General features: G+C 39.8%; 1 protein-coding gene across 1 annotated transcript; it reads right to left on the reverse strand.

The window, feature by feature from the left end:
• Nucleotides 1–1843: 1843 nt before the first annotated feature.
• On the reverse strand, nt 1844–18011 carry LOC136014450 (WD repeat and coiled-coil-containing protein-like). The gene is made up of 3 exons (XM_065679203.1): nt 16092–18011; nt 6259–6379; nt 1844–2010 (listed from the first exon to the last, which is right to left on the reverse strand). Exons 1-3 carry the CDS (start codon nt 18009–18011, stop codon nt 1844–1846), a joined length of 2208 nt encoding a protein of 735 aa, XP_065535275.1.

Raw genomic sequence — 18011 nt, forward strand, 5'->3', positions numbered from 1 at the left:
AGGTTTGCTATGGTTCCCAGGCAGGAGATAGAAGACTGTCCGAGATTATTAACAAGATCCAAAATGCACAGTTATGGATGCTTATGGATAATAAGTCTTAGTAGTAGCTTAAATAAGTCTCATCCCTTTTATGTTTCCCTGAACATATAGGGTAAAGTAGGCATGCCTTTCCATGGTTTCTGCTGGAGCCTGACCAGCAGTACAAAATGCTAGGGTGCACACCCATGGCTGCTCTTGACACTTTATCCACCTCTTTCCCTTTAGAGGATGAAAAGTTAAGGAGTACATTCAGTTCTTCAGAGAATCATAGAATCACAGAATGGTTTGGGTTGGAAGGGACCTTCAATACCTGCCATGGGCAGGGACACTTTCTACTAGACCAGGTTGCTTCAAGCCCTGTCCAACTTGGCCTTGAACACTGCCAGGGATGGGGCAGCCACAGCTTCTCTGGTCAACCTCTGCCAGTGCCTCAGCACCCTCACAGGGAAGAATTTCTTCCTAATATCTAATCTAAATCTCCCCTCTGTCAGTTTAAAGACGTTCCCCCTTGTCCTTGTCCTTGCCCCCTTGTAAGACATCCCTCTCCAGATTTCTTGTTGGCCCTCTGAGGGTGCTCTAGACTCCCCAGAGCCTTCTCTTCTCCAGGCTGAACAAGCCCAGCTCTCTCAGCCTGTCTCCAGAGCAGAGGTGCTCCAGCCCTCTGAGCATCTCTGTGGCCTCCTCTGGACTTGCTCCAACAGCTCCACGTCCTTCTTAGGTTGGGGCTAAGCACAGTTCTGTGGGTGGCGTCTCACAAGAGCAAAGTAGAAGGGGAGAGTCATGTCCCTTAACCTGCTGGTCACACTTCCTCCCGCATGCATTTTTCTGTCACAATAATTATGATAGTTTCATTTTCACAAATATGTCTGCCAGCTTCTTGGCTGTATCTGTATTTCCTCTTGTCTGTGAGCATGAGGTTAATCTGACTAAACGTAAATGTATTTAAACTAGTTACCTTAGCTTGTTTTTGCAGCCAGTGGCAAGGAATAGGCACTTATTTACTTAATAGAAATGGTTCACCACAATCAGTTTTAGAAATCTATGTTAGGGCATGAGTAATCTGCTGTAGAAGTGCTTTTCTTTTTTTGACTGATCATACAGGAGCCTGGGTGACAAGTTCAATGTAGACACCTGCGTTCAGCCAAATGGAATTTATGTTCAATGTCTTTGATCCTTAATTTACCTTGTAAGGTATTTTCTTTTCTGTGTGCATATATAAATCTATGTGCTGTGTAAGACACTGACAGGAGACACTGATGCAGCCTTTTTAGTAATTGAACATTTTCATGCAAAAATGAAGCATCTCTGGAAAGTTGCAGGTTTCCATGGGATCCAGCTGGAACAGAGAAGACAGCCTGAAGCAGTTTTCTTCCCCCCACCCCCTTCCCAGTTTTCCTTAATGAATTTAAATACTCTTTAGTTGTATTTTCTTCAGCTTTTGTGTGGACCATGCACTTGTATTAGCTAGACTTGTTGTTCCTGCATGATTTTTAGCATAATATTGTTTCTCCAAGAACATCCTCACCACAACTAAAGTAGAGGCTGGTCTCTTTGCTTCAGTCCACTGGCAGCCATTAGTGACCACAGCTGTGGTAAACTTCACTCTAGGTCTCATCCTTCAGAAGAAATCGTGAGGGTCCAGCCAACCCTAGGATTTAGCTATAGTGTAACCATGCCATGGATTTTACAGTTAAAATATATTGAAAGTATTGAAGACATCTTCCTAGTCACTCAGTTTCTGACACTGCGGAATGTCTCTGTATTGTGTTAGATGAGAAGGTCATCAGCTGTCTTTGTTCAGAAATTATGTCACTCTGCTTGGTGGTCGACTTGAAATGCTTTTTTTGTAGGAGTGACCTCCGCAGACTTCTGAACTGTCAGTTCCATCCCTTATGATTATCTCTTGTGCTGCTTTGAATATTAATGGCACAAAGCCATCCTTGTCTGCAGTGAGCACAATCCAAGAAGAGCCTACAAAAAATAAGCAAAAAAAGAACATGAGTGCACTGCTCTGGTTACATAAAATGTACAAGCACGTTTTAAAAAGCCAGCCAGCATGTGAGCAGGGCAGCCTGTCTTTTTGTGCACTAAAGCCTTATTACGCTAATAACATTAAGGTCTGACAATCCACGCTGAACACACCTTCATGTAAATGCAAAGAGAGGCTAAATGAAAGGTCTTGACAGGTTTGAGGCATTTTGTCCCTTATTTAAATTAAGTTGAAAAACAAGGAGCATCCTTGCTTGTTCTGATGAACAATAAGTATCTCCATTTTCTGAAAACTCAGCCAGCCTTTCTATGCTGACTTTTATTCTAGTGACGCCTACTTCTGCTTATCCTTTTTGCTCATCTGCTCTACCCCAATGATGAAGAGATCATAAAAACTGGGAAAGTTGGCAAAGAAATGATTGTGCTGGATTTGTTCTAGAAGAAAGTAGGGGTTTCCATCTCCTTTACTGTCAACCAAGATTGTTCAGTATGTTTTCAAATTCATATGGCAAATGGAAGGAAGTTACACCTTGAGGATTTACAAAAATATCATGCTTTACAAAAGACTATTTACAAAAGCTGATATAATAAAATTTCTTTCATTATTTATCAAAACTTCTCATAAAGAGAATGAACAAAATCTGAATGATGTTTTCAATCTTTTTCTTTCCTGAAGTTAAAAAGAGGCAAGATTAGAAACCAAAGACATCAAAATCATTAAAGTTCACTTTATGTATTGCATAGAAGCAGAAAATAAACCTTTCCTGCCCTTGCTTTTTTACTTTCCTTTGGAAGTCAGCTTGAAAATGAAGCTATATGTACCATATATTTTTTTCTAGTGATCCATCTGTTTCTTTTTGGACTGGATATTGCAGTTCTTATATAAAATAGTGAATTCTCTATTTGGCTTTGTTTTCAGTTTGACATTTTATGAAAAAGAAAAAAAATCCGTGGCAACGGAAACGCATTGTGGGAGCCTTTGAATGATGCATTTTTCTTACAGCATATGATCCTGTCCTTACGGAGCAGAGGCATTAACTGGAATATGAGGTAGAGAAAGCTCTGATATGTTCTGTTATTGAATTTTTTAATTTTGGGAGATAAAGCTGTGTTTTGAAAAGGAGTGCGAAAAAAAGGAACTGTAGAAAATCCAGGGGAACCATGCTTAATTTTTGTCAGTCATGACAAAGCATGTTCCTGCACAAGGCAAATCTCCCCTCCTTATACCATTAACAAAGCACTTTTCCAGGCTGCTGCTCTATTGCTTCTTGTCTTGTCACCTGTTACATCATAAGAAGATTGTAATTCCAAACCATGAATCTTTAATCTTCTACTCTTAATTCTTTCTTTCTAATTCTGGACAGACTTCAGATTCTGTAAGCTATGGGCCTAAAAGTGGAAATCCTGCTGTCCAAACTGAGGGTTGCGTTGTTGGTCAAATGGATAAAGCATTTTTATCAAACTCTTGGGACTTTTTCTTTTCATCTGTTGAAATACTTGAAGTTCTCTGTGTCGTTGATAACACTTGCTTTGAAGGATATCCCACAAAATATTTGAATGGCAGAAAACCCCTGTATGGAAGGCAATACCCTTTTGCTATGGACAATTATTACGATGACACCCTGCTGAAAAGAGAGACTTCTGTGTGCTAATAGCAAGGCACTATATGTCAGGCTGCATTTAGTACAGGTAATGGCATTACAGTCCTGGGCTTAGAGTGCAAACAGTGAGGACAAGTTCATTGCTTGTGTAACTCTGATGATCTTCATAGCCTTGCTGCGGATATTAATTTGGCCTACAGCTGCGAACATTTTTCCCCCAGTATATTCAAGTTTAATTGTTTATTCAAAGTAAAAAATGCCAGGCTGTCACTGTAATACAAGCACACTTTTCATTACATCCCATTTAATTATATAGTATTAAAGGATGGGAATGATATTTTTAAACTTCACATTTAATATTCATGCCTTGTGGCAAAGGAAAAATTTAGAAACATAAACCTTTACTGGTCAGAACTGAATGAGAGCTACATAAACTGCTCCTGCCCCAAACCTGGTAATTTTGCAAGATTTTGGTGAGTTGTAGAAAGATTCTTGTTTCAGTTGTTCCTTTTGCTGTCACCAAACAGATTGAATTTCAGAAAAGCCGAGCACCCCATTGAACATAAAGAGAGACAATTTATGATGATTCTGAGACACCGTCTTTTTGGTATTTCTGAAGTCTAATGCATGACATTGAGAAGTGATGCTATGCTAATTAAGTATTTACGTATTCAACTGTTCTGTGGAGCTGAATATAGGTTTTCTCAGGCCCATTATTTGTTATCTTCATACCAAAATCTAAGCTTCTTTTTTTCATTATGGGCATTTGTTTCCAAAATCAAGAGCTGGAAGTACAGGCCAAAAAATGGTATCCTCCTTGCCCTGCAAAGCTTCGCTGTGTTATTGCAGGAGCCTGCTGGGAAATGTCTCAGGCCTCAAGAGCAAGTAGAGTTTTTCATGTATGCCTCCACTGCACTGTGCAGGTGAGAGAGAATGCTGACAAAAATACAAACCCTGCATATCCTTTTCTTCTGGAACAACTCTCTGAAACTGCTGTAAGCCCGGGGAAAACTGAAATGGCCAAACGTTGAGTAAAGGCAGCTCCCCTGATCTGTGCTGCAGTTGTAGCCCCTTTCCTTCAATCTTGTGGTTTCATCAACAAGGAGATAAGCTGAATATGAATGGCAGAATAGTGCATATTTTGCATCTCTTTCTTCCAGCTGCCGTAGGTTCCAGCACCAGTAACATCCCAGGCCTGGTTTCTTTTTCACCAGTAAGCCTGTTATTTCAAAGTCTGGTATGTAACTGTTATTAGTTAGAAAACTACAGCTTAGAATATTACATTTTTCTTTCTTTTTTTTTTTTCTTCGTACAGTCATTGAATCACAGGATGGTTTGGGTCGGAAGGGACCTGCAACATCATCCAGTTCCAGCCCCCCCCTGCCATGGGCAGGGACCCCTCACACTAGACCAGGTTGCTCCAAGCCCCATCCAACCTGGCCTTGAACACTGACAGGGATGGGGCAGCCACAGCTTAGCCTCACCACCCTCACAGGGAAAAACTTCCTAGTATCTATTCTAAATGTCCCCTCTGCCAGGTTAAAGCCATCCCCGCTTGTCTCGTCACTACAGGCCCTCCTTTAAAGTTCCTCTTCTTTCTTGTCAGCCCCTTTAGGCACTGGAAGCTGCTCTGAGGTCTCCCTGGAGCCTTCTCACAGCCTGTCTCCATAGCAGAGGTGCTCCAGCCCTCTGAGCATCTTCGTGGCCTCCTCTGGCCTTGCTCCAACAGGTCCATACCCTTCCCACCTTGGGGTCCCCAGAGCTGGATGCAGTACTGCAGGTGGGGTCTCACCAGTGCAAAGTAGAGGGGGAGAATCACCTCCTTCAACCTGCTGGTCACGCTTCTGGTGCACCCCAGCATGAGGTTGGCTTTCTGGGCTGCAAGTGCCCATTGCCTGCTCATGTTGAGCTTCTCCTGCACCAACACCCCCAGGTCGTTCTCCTCAGGGCTGCTTTCAGTCCAGTCTTCATCCAGCCTGTATTTGTGCTTGATTGCTTTCACCAACAGTTCAATTTGTTTCTCATAAGACAGAGTATACTGGTTAAGCCAATGTGTCTCAGCCTGTCAGGGGCTAAGGCCACGGATAAGACAAAGTAATTTATGGATCTGTCAGTGTGGAAACCTTGCAAGGAGATCATAATTATAGCCAACTACTATGTACTGTAAGATCATAATATACTTAGACCCTGACGAGGAAAGCCACCTGAAGCATTGTACAGAAATGGCTAAAAAATAACAGTATGTGTGTTGCTGAGAAGGTAGCATATGTGAGAAGACAGTGACAAGGTAATTCTGTTGTCAGGTCTGGGACATGCTTGTAAAGATGGGCAAAGCAAAATGCCAAAAGGTGTCAAGGAAGCATTTCTATTTCTAGGTAACACAGCATACTGATTATTTTCTCAGCCTTCCTCTAATCTATTATTCTGACAATGGGTAGTTCTGCAGTTACTTAGCATTTAAGTGATTTCAAGACACTCTGCCATATTTCAGGCAAAGGAAAACACACACTTATCAAAAAAAAGTTAGCTATCTCAGCTTATTACAGCATGGGGTTATTATTCTACCACAAATGCCTTTTACATTACAAATCCCAGGTGAAAACAGATACCAGAAATAAAAAGAACATACCGTGCTTCATTTCAATAACAGGCAGATCAAACAGCTGCTGGACTAAATTCAAAGGGATCTTGCCATCACAGAGGAGAACATCTTTTGTTTCTTCAGACACTGCTCCATTTGAAAAACTTTTCTTCAAATGCGTGGATGGAAAAGAAAAGATCTTGTTAAAGGCTTAGACATTGTGCCTGAGTTCTTTTAGCCATTCCTCTGCCCTTACTCCTTCCGGTTCTTTAGCAATTTGCTTTTTGTCTTGTCTGCGTTTGCTACAATTTATAGATGACACCATCCTGCAGTGAAATTCTAAGCACAAACTCTTAGTCCCAGGTGAAGAGGAATATGACTCTTTGCTTTCAGCACTTGTGCAGCTCAAAAATTACATCAGCCCTGTATATGTAATGTATCAGTTCATGTATGTATGTGGCCGTTAGGCCTTTTGGCCCGGAGAGTCAATTCAGTGGAAGGAAATACATCATGCCTGGAATGAAGTTGTCCAAGATGCTACCAGAGCAAATGAGTAATCTGCTCAGTTTCAGTTGTACGTGTGGGTGGGTTTGATAGTTGCTGATCAGCTATTTCACCCCTCAGTTCTGGCACAGAGAGAATTGCAGAGAGACTGGGCATAGCAACAGTCTCTCCGAAAAGCTGTCATAACAAAGCAGCTTGGGAATCCTGTGACTTTCTTTGACAGGTAGGGAATGTATGGATTTACAGCCCTGGAATTTGCTCTGCCGTTTACTAAAAGAACACACACATACAAAGGTGCTTCATGACATTTAGCTGGCCTCGAGAATCAACACCTTTGTGTTCCATCATTCTGATTACTGCAAAGTGCAAGGACCACAAAATGGTTGAGCTAATGTGGTTATGGAGTAGATATATATTTGCATTGAGATTTTCCTATCAGCTATCATTTTAAGGTTGTTTTAGCATTAAAATTTTCCAGAGACTCAATGCCATTGGAAAATATATGTGAATTGGACATTTTCTTCTGGATAATCTCGTTATACTTTGTCCTCTGAATTTCATTTTGTTCTTTTCTCTCTGTGATTACCACCTGTGTAGTTCCCATGTGTTATGGTTTGTTTTTTATTCCTTTGGCAACCCTTATGTTTGCAATAACCCCAGATTTAACAGATTTTATTTGTTCTTTGAATTAACAGTTTTACTTATCCCATCTCCTAGACCTTTCTGTTTTGCACATTCAGAAGGGATTCAAGTTAACATTTTAGAATGGCTTGAAAAGATGTCATCTATTCTAACTCCTGTTTTAGTCCTGCCTTTTCAGTGTGTATTTCATGCCCTTTCTTGCTATACAAAAATGCTGAACGAATTCACAGCATCATCTATTTCTGTGCAGAATAATCTAACCTTTGACTAAATAAATGTCTTTTTTAATGCTTGTCTTTTTTCTAATTGTGCTGTCTTTTGACTGATTCACTCTCTCAGTGAGTGTGCCTTTTTTCTGCCATGCAATGTGTAACAACCTTTCTAAATCAATCACTTTCCTTTTTCTGTACATAATACATGTGCTGTCACACAGCCACACTGGATTCTGTAAATGCGAATGTCTGCCAGCCTCATGCAAAAGTATTTTTTCCCCCCTCTCTCCTAAATTGGCCATGCAGCTAGACTGTGAATGGTTATTTATGTATTAGCATTGACTGAAGATGTCAGAACTGTACGGGTATATTTCTGTTTAAAGTGTAAGCTTCCCAGCTTTCAAAGGTCTTCTCATCCCTTTCCCCATTCAAAACAGCCAGAAATTAGTTGCTGTGTAATTGATAAGGAATTCATCAAAGAAGTGTATATTTTTGTTGTCATAAACCTATAGTAACTTTTTATTACAGCTGTAACTAAATAACAGAATTTCTTTGTCATTTTTAGGTCTCTTCAAATTATATAATAGTATATTCTATTGAACCTAAATGCACTTAAGACGCAATGGGCTCAAAACTAAATGTTCAGCAGTAACAACTACTACATTTTCCTGACATCAGGTTGAAATAGCAGAGTTTATTCAAACTTGTACTTCAGTTAATGAATTACAGTAAAAGGTGGGCTGTAAATGAGACAAGTACATTGTCTTGACCCAAGTGGTTCATTTTTTCACGTAGATATGCTTCAACTCAAAATTAACAAGAAGATGATCTATATCTTCCTCTGTTGACTTGAAATCACTTAAATGGAAATCTATACTAAGGATGACTTTGTTCTAGTACATTTCCTAGTTAGCCTTGCAAGTTATTGGAACAGCCATTGGAAGTGGAAGATAGCTTTGTATATGCAGAACTAAATGGTATATACTTTTTTTTATCCTAAGCATTTTCTCAAGTACAAAGCTGAAGTTTCAGAGTTTTTTCTTACATCACTCGTGAACATTCGTATTAGTTATTCTCTCTGTCTTTGTCATATGCTTCTGTTTATAATGATAAATGTAATCATCTTTATTTTTGTCTGCTGGCAAATTCTGTCAATTCAAGAATCTTTCTCTGTTTTAATCCTCTAATTATTTTGTCTTTTTCAGTTTAAGTGATGGTAGCATGCCTTTAATGTTTAGTTTAAATGACGATAACACACCTTCTCTTTGAGGAATGTGTTCGCACACATCATAACATGGGTTAACTGATTTAAACTCTTGTCTGTTTTGAGAGGCAGGTAACTTGTTAGTATTCCCTTTCTACAGATGATCAAACCATTACACAGGAAGATTAAGAGATTTACTCAAGGTCATGGAAGTAATTTGTGACAGTTACAAATAAAATCTCACCTTAGTACTTCCTATTTTCATGCCTTAAACCAAAGACAATTTTCTAGTCAAATCTACTTTTAATCCACCTCTTCCCAAAATATGTGATGGTTTTGCTCTGTTGCTGTTTATCTCCAATAGGAGCCAGAGGACTTGCAATTCTCAGATTAAAATCTCTTAATGTTAGTTCATAGAATCATAGAATCATAGAATGGTTACGGTTGGAAAGGACCTCAAGATCATCTCGTTCCAACCCCCCTGCCATGGACAGGGACACCTCACACTAAACCATCCCACACAAGGCTTCATCCAACCTGGCCTTGAACACCGCCAGTGATGGAGCACTCACAACCTCCCTGGGCAACCGATTCCAGTGCCTCACCACCCTTACAGGAAAGAACTTCCTCCTTATATCCAATCTAAACTTCCCCTGTTTAAGTTTTAACCCATTACCCCTTGTCCTGTCACTACAGTCCCTGACAAAGAGTCCCTCCCCAGCATCCCTATAGGCCCCCTTCAGGTACTGGAAGGCTGCTATGAGGTCTCCACGCAGCCTTCTCTTCTCCAGGCTGAAAAGCCCCAACTTCCTCAGCCTGTCTTCCTAAACCAAAGTTTATTGATAGACTAAGAGCACATTAATCACAGAAAAAACAGATTTCCACTTATGTGAGAGGCTATTTTCAGATTAAGTTTCTTTAGCCAGCTTGCTGCAGTATGCCAAGTACGACTCTCCCTCAACAAAATCCAACAGAAGGAAACCACCAATTCAATAACTGTTTTTCCTTCATCCATGTCAGCCTGCCCCTTGATCAGAATTTATAGCTTATAAATTCTGATCATGATAGATCAGAATTTATGTCTATAAATCTGGGTCTTCTGGGCAGCAGCCAGACCATTCCAGCGTTGCCAAATTGTCTTTCAAAACTCATGTTTTGGAATGCATATATATTGGAGAAGATAATTTCCTAAGGCAAAAAGGGTTCCTGGATTAGATGTACACCAGAAGACTGCATGATAAATAAACATGTCTTCTGTCACTTTTTTGAGTCCCACTGTCAGCTAGTTCTACCTCTTGACCTTTTTCACTATTTATCTTGTGTTTCCTCATGTACTGCCTACACCTGCCTGGATGCTAAAATCATCTTCATGAATTTGAATTCAGTGACTGATGAAACAATGAGGTAAATATGAATATGCTACTAATCAGAACTGGGTTTACTAATTCTGGGTAAGTAATGGATTCTGCAGTATGAATATGTCATGCATGTGGATGTAGGAATGTAAGACATTTTTCAGGTGAGGCCTCACAGCCGTGTTGCCGAGTATTGCATTACTTACTGGGTGTACCTTGCCAGTGTACCCACAGACTGCTTTGTTCCTTTCATAAGCACATCACATTTTTTATTCATAGCCATCTTGTAGTCACTTAACACAAGCAATCTTTTGTCATTCATGGTTGTTGCCAGCTAATGAGTATCCAGTTTATAGAAGAAATTCCTGCTGTTAATCCTGGAATATATCACTATACACTTCACATTAGTTCATTTCAGTCCTTTTTTTTTTTTTTTGAATTCTAGATGCTAAGGCCATCAAATTACAGGCGTGATATCCTGATCCTCTATTGAAAATACTACTGACTTTATGCCACACACAGTATTTATTGGCATATCTCATCAAATCATTAATGAAACTTCTAGATTAACCTGAAGATCAATCATGAAAAAATCCACTAGTAAATTTCCTACATTTTCTTTTATATTACTTTAATCGTCTACTATCCTCCTTCCAGCTAATTCCTTAACCATCTTATGTATCTTCTATTAATCCCTATTCTCTGCTGTTGAACAAATAATTTCCCCCGTGGCATGATTTCAAGTAGTGTACTGTATTACAGGTATGTCAAATATTCTTGATGTCCTTTGTGTCAATAATCTGTTCTTCTATAAAGGAAAGGTATCCAGTTAGTCACTCACAACTCTGCACTGTAAGATGAATGGTGCTGTAGCGCCAGAACTCTGCTTTCATTTTCTTAAACCCTTGATTTCAGTTCTTTGTGTTGTGCTTCAGTGGGATGTCAGTTTTGATACCTTAGTACCCATTAGTCAGCTTGCCTTTGTCTTACCCTCACATACATTGTGGAGGATGAAGAAGATCTAGTAAACTAAATAGACATGGGGTTCTAGTCCAGGGGACGATGGAAAGAATGTTAGATGGCTAACTTGAGGAGGAATGAGAACCATGATTTTTGACATTCAAAGCACCGTGTCTCATCATGTCTTGTGCAGCATTGCCATGGGTAGTGTTAATTAGCTTTGGTAGCCTACAATGCTCTGCATTTCCTGTTATGATTTCCACCATTGCTGTGATTTCTGATTGGTTTTTGCTGGATCCTGATGTTATTTTGGTAGAGTTCTTAGTATCTGATCTTGTCCTTATGTGGGACATTCCAATTGCAAGCCTAATTAAGATGTCAGAGAAGCATAAGCCTGTAAAACATTTACATTGGAAGAGATCTGATGTGCTCGTGGGTGCTTAAATCCCAGTGCAGTTTGCATTTATGCATGTTGGCATTTCAGGTGATATGCTAGGATTTCTCCATGTTTGGCTCCCTGTTGATAGTTCTGCAACTACTGGTTCAGGTTAATTGTTGTTTAAGATATACCCTTTGTCCTCATGCTTGTGCTTTCATGATGATGGTTTTCAGTGTGAATTTGTTGGTTTTTTTTTAAACTCAGGTGTTTACTTTCATTGTATAGTGCGAAAACTTGGATTAATTTTTGACATTATGTGTGCAGTGTGCGCTTGCAGCCCAGAAAGCCAACTGTATGCTGGGCTGCATTGCAAGAAGTGTGACCAGCAGGTCAAGGGAGGTGATTCTCCCCCTGTACTTTGCTCTGGTGAGACCCCACCTGCAGTACTGCATCCAGCTCTGGGGCCCCAGCATAAGAAGGAAGTGGATGTGTTGAAGCAAGTCCAGAGGAGGCCACAAAGATGCTCAGAGGCCTGGAGCACCTCTGCTACGGAGACAGGCTGAGAGAGCTGGGCTTGTTCAGCCTGGAGAAGAGAAGGCGCCGGGGAGACCTTAGAGCAGCTTCCAGTGCCTAAAAACCATGATGAGAAATCTGGAGGGGGACTTTTTGTGAGGACATGGAGTGACAGGACAAGGGGGAATGGCTTTAACCTAAAAGCCTGTAAATTTAGATTAGATATTAGGAATAAGTTCTTTACTATGAGGCTGGTGAGGCACTGGCACAGGTTGCCCAGAGAATTTATAGCTGCCCCATCCCTGGCAGTGTTCAAGGCCAGGCTGGACAGTGCTTTGAGAAAGCTGGTCTAGTGGAAGGTGTCCCTGGCCATGGAAGGGGGGTTGAAACTCAATGGCCTAGCAGATCCCTTCCAACCCAAACCATTTTGTGATACTGTTCTATGATATTCTTTTTCTTGTGCATCTATATATCCAACAAAGAAATACTCTGCTTTAATAAAAGGTACTGTGTCTCATGTACAAAGCCTGCTTGTCTGCTATTGATCACTCTCAGAACATTGTTATCAGAATTTGTTTTTAACAAATACCTCAACCTTTGTGCAAAATGTTACCTCTGCATTAATCACACCTTCTCTTGACTACTGCAGGTCTTTCGTTTACAGTCATCCTAAATCTCTTCCTTCTAACTTTAGGATGGCTGACCAGTTTCTTACTCCAGGGAGCAGTCAAATCGCCTTTCTCTTGCATCATTTTCATGACTTACTTTCTATTGCTCAACCCAAGTCAAAATTGCCCCTTAGATTTCAGACGGGTTCATGGTCTTATTACAGCGGATCATTGCAGCCTGGTCTTTGCTCGTTTACTGTGCCACCCTTATTTCCTCCTTCTTTATTTCATGTATTTCTATCAGAAGAACTTTATTGCCATATGTTTGGATCCTTTCTATTTATCTCACAGCTCTGTGTAGAAAAATTGTTTCTTTTATAGATGACCTTGGCAATAAAGTTTCCCATAGTAAATTTTATGAAGATGCTATAAAAGTATAAATTGACTTGTATACAATTATTGGTGAGTGCTAAGGAAAGGAAATCATTGTGACTAATTGCTGAAAAGATAGTTATTTCCTGTTTAATTATGCAATATATGCTCTCAGTGACATACGACTTTTGACATAATACTGTTTGTGAACAAAATGTAGGAGTTTTAAGATATTCTTCAAATTAAGATGAATGTTACTCCTCCTGGAGAGTTTGCCTAAATGTCATTAATTTCAAATCCAGATTGGCTTTATTTCCACTGTAATTAGCTTTTGAATGAGACTAGTTTAAATATTCTGCAGCTGTTTCTTTTCTGGGGGAAAAGGATGATAAAAGTATCTTTCTGCAAAATGAAACAGAAACAAATCTGTGGCAGATCCTCATCTCTCCTTTGTTTGGGGGGTTTTTTTCTTTCTAAATAACATCCTCTGCATTTGTCTGTCTGCCCTCCCACACTACCCTGAATCACAAGTCTGTATGTGATGAAAGAGCAATAATATTTGCTTTTCAGGGTTGAATGATCAAGTCGCCTCTTGTGGTTGAATGCTATTACACAAGTGATAGTGCAGTGACATTTCCAAAGTGTGAGTGATCATGTTTTTCTTTTATAGCTATGGGCTCCAAATTCTGGTAGTGCTGCATGGACATGACTTCAGAGGAGTTATAGGTAGGCTAGCAGTACAGAATAAACAAAGGTTTTGAGGACTATTTAGTGAGCAGACATTATGAATTCTTAAGTAATACACATTCTGCTTTATGTTAGGGTTTTCTAAGGAGAAGGGGAAACATACATAAACACATCAATAATGTTTCTACACAACAGTGTTCATAATTGCCTGTTAATTATTACTACATTTTTATCTATTATGTTTTAAACTTCCCTTGTATGTTTTTAATGCATAAATATGGTTATGCAGTAGTGATCATTATGTTTTATAGTACAATGGATTTCTCAGTCAAGATTGAGCCTCTGCTGCCCTGGGGATTATATAAACACTTAGGAAGACATGCACTTGGCACAAAAACCTGAAAGATAATGGCCATATTATTGACTGGACTGCAGTGTTCCTAAAGCTTAGAATGTTTTCCACAGGCTGATATTTCTATCCTAAAGCAATAAAGCTATTTCCTGACTTTTTGCACTGTGAACACAGAGCCTGGCTGGAACCCACAGCCCAGCTGGTCTCTGAGCTCTAATCAAGTCCTGAAGGAGGAACAAGGTTCAGATGTCTGAATCCAAACTAATCAAAACAACTATTTTCTGAGAACATTATTAGCTGCCTATGAAGCAAATATTTCCCAGTCTGTCTGGAGACCTTTTTGCCATCAGTCTATTTTTCACTATTTTTTCGCATCAAGCTGTGATCCTGTTAGATTTCAGAAGAGGGGCTGAGCTATGCAAGGCATTAGTTGAGACACAGAGAAAAGCTGTGTGCGTCGGAAAGGCATTAAGTGGCTCTTTCTGAGTCACTATAATGCGGTACTAGCAGTGTTTCCTGCTGGCTCAATGTGAAACTAACCTGTTGAGATACATAAGAGTCTTAGTTTCTAAATGCAGTTAGTCTAGCAGTATTTTAGAAGCACTAATTATTTTTTTTTCTTCAAAGGGAAAAAACAGGATAATGAACTCTTACTGCTTGTGCAAGCAAATGTGCACAGTGACTTCAGATCTTAGATGAATGCTACCTGTCAAAAACAACACTTCTCTTTGGAAAGGTTAATCCAATCAAATCCAAGAGCTAGGCCTGCTTGCTAAATAAATAAGTTGATTTATGTGAAGATATCAGAATTAATTTGAACACGCTGGAGAACAGAAGGCCTTGCTTCTTGGCAAATAAAATCCTGGATTATTTAAAATAGACGTTGCTTCTTTCACCAGAATTTGTATAATGTATTCAATTATTGACTAAAACAGACCAAAAGCTTTGCTTTTATTCAGAGTAGCTAAGATAGTAGAATCTGCTTAAAAGCCAAGTAAACACTTGCTGAAAAATAATGAATATGATGAATTGAGTCTCCATGCCCTTAATGAGTGTTTAAGGAGGAGTACTTAGATGTCTGTATGGATTCCTTTAAATTAAAAGGAAGTCGAATTGTCAAATTTGTTTGAGAAGTATGTGCTTGAGCATCATCACAATGTAATATATCGCTTTGACGTAGTGTTGCTTATGTTGCAGTGGATAAGAATGCGTTTATAATTGGCATCTACACCCTGAAAGCTTTAGCAACAATAACACCAGCTTCAGCATGACTAAAAATACTATCAATATAATGTTAGTATTACTGCAAGTAATACTAGGAATAATAACCAGAAATAATTACCCAACCTACATTCCTTAGTTGAAATTCTTACTGAAACCAGTAGGAATTTTGCCAAAACAAGGGTGGGATAGGAACATGGCAGTTTGACATTCATCTATTTATTTAATTAAATGATAATTGCATATTGACAGATCTTTTTTTCCTCCAAAAGTCTGAAGTGGTGATGTGCTTTACAAAGTGAACGTGTCTAGCTCTGTGAAGATTAGTGGTGAGAAATGAAAGTAGAAATAGACCAACTTCATGTCTTGCCCATGTAAATTTTCCATAAATGAAGATTCAATACTCTATTTCAGTCTTCATGAGAGTCTAGTTATCTTCAAACTTCAGATTTGAGCTCAGGTTTGAATTTGTTATGTTTCTGGTGAGCTACTGTACTGCCCTACTCATAGGCTCATCTCTACTGAACAAATGTATAAGCTTTCTGTACATTAGCAACTGTTTGGGTTTATTCTCTGTCTTTGATAGGTGCACACAAAATCAAACACCCAAGGCAGTTGTGCATAATCAAACAAGAACAGACACAAATCTCCCATGTGAAGTATAGTCTTAAGTTACCCACATCATCCTGAGTTATTGTTTCAATGACACATTATAATGCCATTTCAGATTAAGCTTGATGCCGAACTCAGGTTACATTCCTCATGGGTTCCTAAAAATTAAACTGCATCCTCTTGATTTAAAGCTAAATAAGTACAAGATTGGTCTAAAACTGTCCCCCATCACGATTTATTTGATCTGACAAAAAAGTTACCTGGTAAGTGATGTGAACGACAGGTGGTTCCTGTGAGCATGGATAGGTTAAAGATATCCTCCTCCCATTTTTAGCAAGGTCTTTTATTTCAGAAAGACTCAGTTGTAACTCACTGAAGCTGCCACAAAGTCTCTCTAAATTTCTTGATATATGACTCATTCCTCTTTCACTTGAAAAATTGTTGGTTTTAGGAGAACTTGATGCTTCTTGGATCATATTCAACTGCACTTTAGGGGAAGTTGGTCTACTGGAAAGCCGGGTAGGTGTTCCAAAACCGAGAATAGACACTGAACGATTGGTAGGTTCAGCATCCAATGTTTCCAAGGCCACTGAGGGGTCACTTGGGAGCCTTTTTACATCCAGGTCACTCACACTTGATGAAGAGCCCTGCTCGTAGCTAGGGTTCTTTATTTCTTCAATGAGTCTTCTCCTGCCACTAGGAGATTGAATAACTGTACTTCTTGGTACTAAAAGCTCCCTGCTTTGAGGTTGCTCTCCTGTAGCAAGATTCTCGAAGAACTTTCTTTTCCCAGGAATATTAACAGAGGATTCAAAGTTATAGAATATATTCTGTTTAGTCTCTGGTAATGCTGAAGAATCTTCTTCCAGCATCAGTTCTTTGATCATCAGACGCATTACATACCTGTCTGAACTTGAAGATGGAATGAGACTAGGCTCAGGGAACTTCTGCTTGCCAATCAGGATCAATAGGAGTTTGTCTGTCAAAAAGCATAGGCCCTTTGGTCTTTCATTTTTTTCCAGCTGGATTTGTTGAATATGAGGCATGCAGGAAGAGGTGACTGAATACACTAAAACAATGTTAGAAGTATTAGAGGCCACTGCCACAATCTGAGCTCTCAGGTCAAAAGCCATTATATCAGGAACCAGAATACCTGGGATGGTGACTTTTCTGGTGGTGGTTACCTTCCTCTCAAAAGTCACCAAGATCAAGTGAGAAGAATCTTGACCATTTGTCATTGCAGAGTCTTTGCATTTCAGAGTGATGAACGGACCAGGATCAGACCGACGGTGGTTTGCAAGGATATGGGTTAAATCCACAGGACCTGATGAAGAAGAAGCAACTGAATCAACACCTGATCGATCTGAATCTGTGGACTTTCTTCGCAGGTCCATGGAGTATTCCTCATCACCAAGCACCAGAGCAGACTGTGAGATTAAAGAACCAGTTTCTGTACCAGTTGGCACATCAAATGCAATGCCTGCATTCAAACCATATATATTATCTAAAGGAAGCTCAGTAGCTACAGCAATTTGGAAATCCAGTGTGGCTTCTATAGCACAGATATAACCTCCCACATCAAAGACAGGGCAAAAGGAGCAGGTATTTAGAGTTTTCTGAGCATCATCCCATATGTAGGAATGTAGGGCACTGCCTATAGCAACTACGAAACGATTACCATCCTTAGTCCAGCAAGCACAGTGGATAAGCCCACTGCTTTTAATATCTGCCTTAACTCTAGTATTATCAGTACGAACAGCATGCAAGACTGAAGCATCTCTTTTTGTAAGCACAGCCAAGACCTCCTTCTTTGGATGCCAGACACAGCCCTGAGAAAGCAGTGGAAAAGGCTCACCAATTTCACAAGTCTGGGAAATCAAGGGTTTGTTCTTCTCTGCAGTGCTGTAGCCCAGCTGCCAGACACTAACATGCTTTTTATGCTGAACAGCAAGCAGAGCTGGGGTGTCTGTAGAGCAACATGGGCCCCAGTAAAGCCCATGAACATGTTCAAATTGACCAACAACGCTTGAGTCTCCAAACTTTAGCTCTCCTTTATGGTAGTATAAAGCAGTCAGTATCACTTGCTTCCCATCTGTCCAGGCAATTCCATGCACAGGGTGGATGGCTTGATACAAAGCATTGAGGCCGGTTCTCAGCAGCTTTGCCTTTCCCAGCTCCAT

Source organism: Lathamus discolor, chromosome 5 (genome assembly GCF_037157495.1).
Source record: "Lathamus discolor isolate bLatDis1 chromosome 5, bLatDis1.hap1, whole genome shotgun sequence".
In the NCBI taxonomy this organism is placed as follows: domain Eukaryota; kingdom Metazoa; phylum Chordata; class Aves; order Psittaciformes; family Psittacidae; genus Lathamus; species Lathamus discolor.

What these genes read in the sequence shown, in the direction of transcription:
- LOC136014450 (XM_065679203.1), bottom strand. Translation starts at nt 18,011, where the DNA reads ATGGAGCTGGGAAAGGCAAAGCTGCTGAGAACCGGCCTCAATGCTTTG. An exon ending in TCGTTCACATCACTTACCAG is followed by an intron (nt 6,380 to 16,091) that starts GTAACTTTTTTG and finishes ACGCATTTGAAG; the next exon opens with AAAAGTTTTTCAAATGGAGC. An exon ending in TGTTATTGAAATGAAGCACG is followed by an intron (nt 2,011 to 6,258) that starts GTATGTTCTTTT and finishes TATTTTTTGTAG; the next exon opens with GCTCTTCTTGGATTGTGCTC.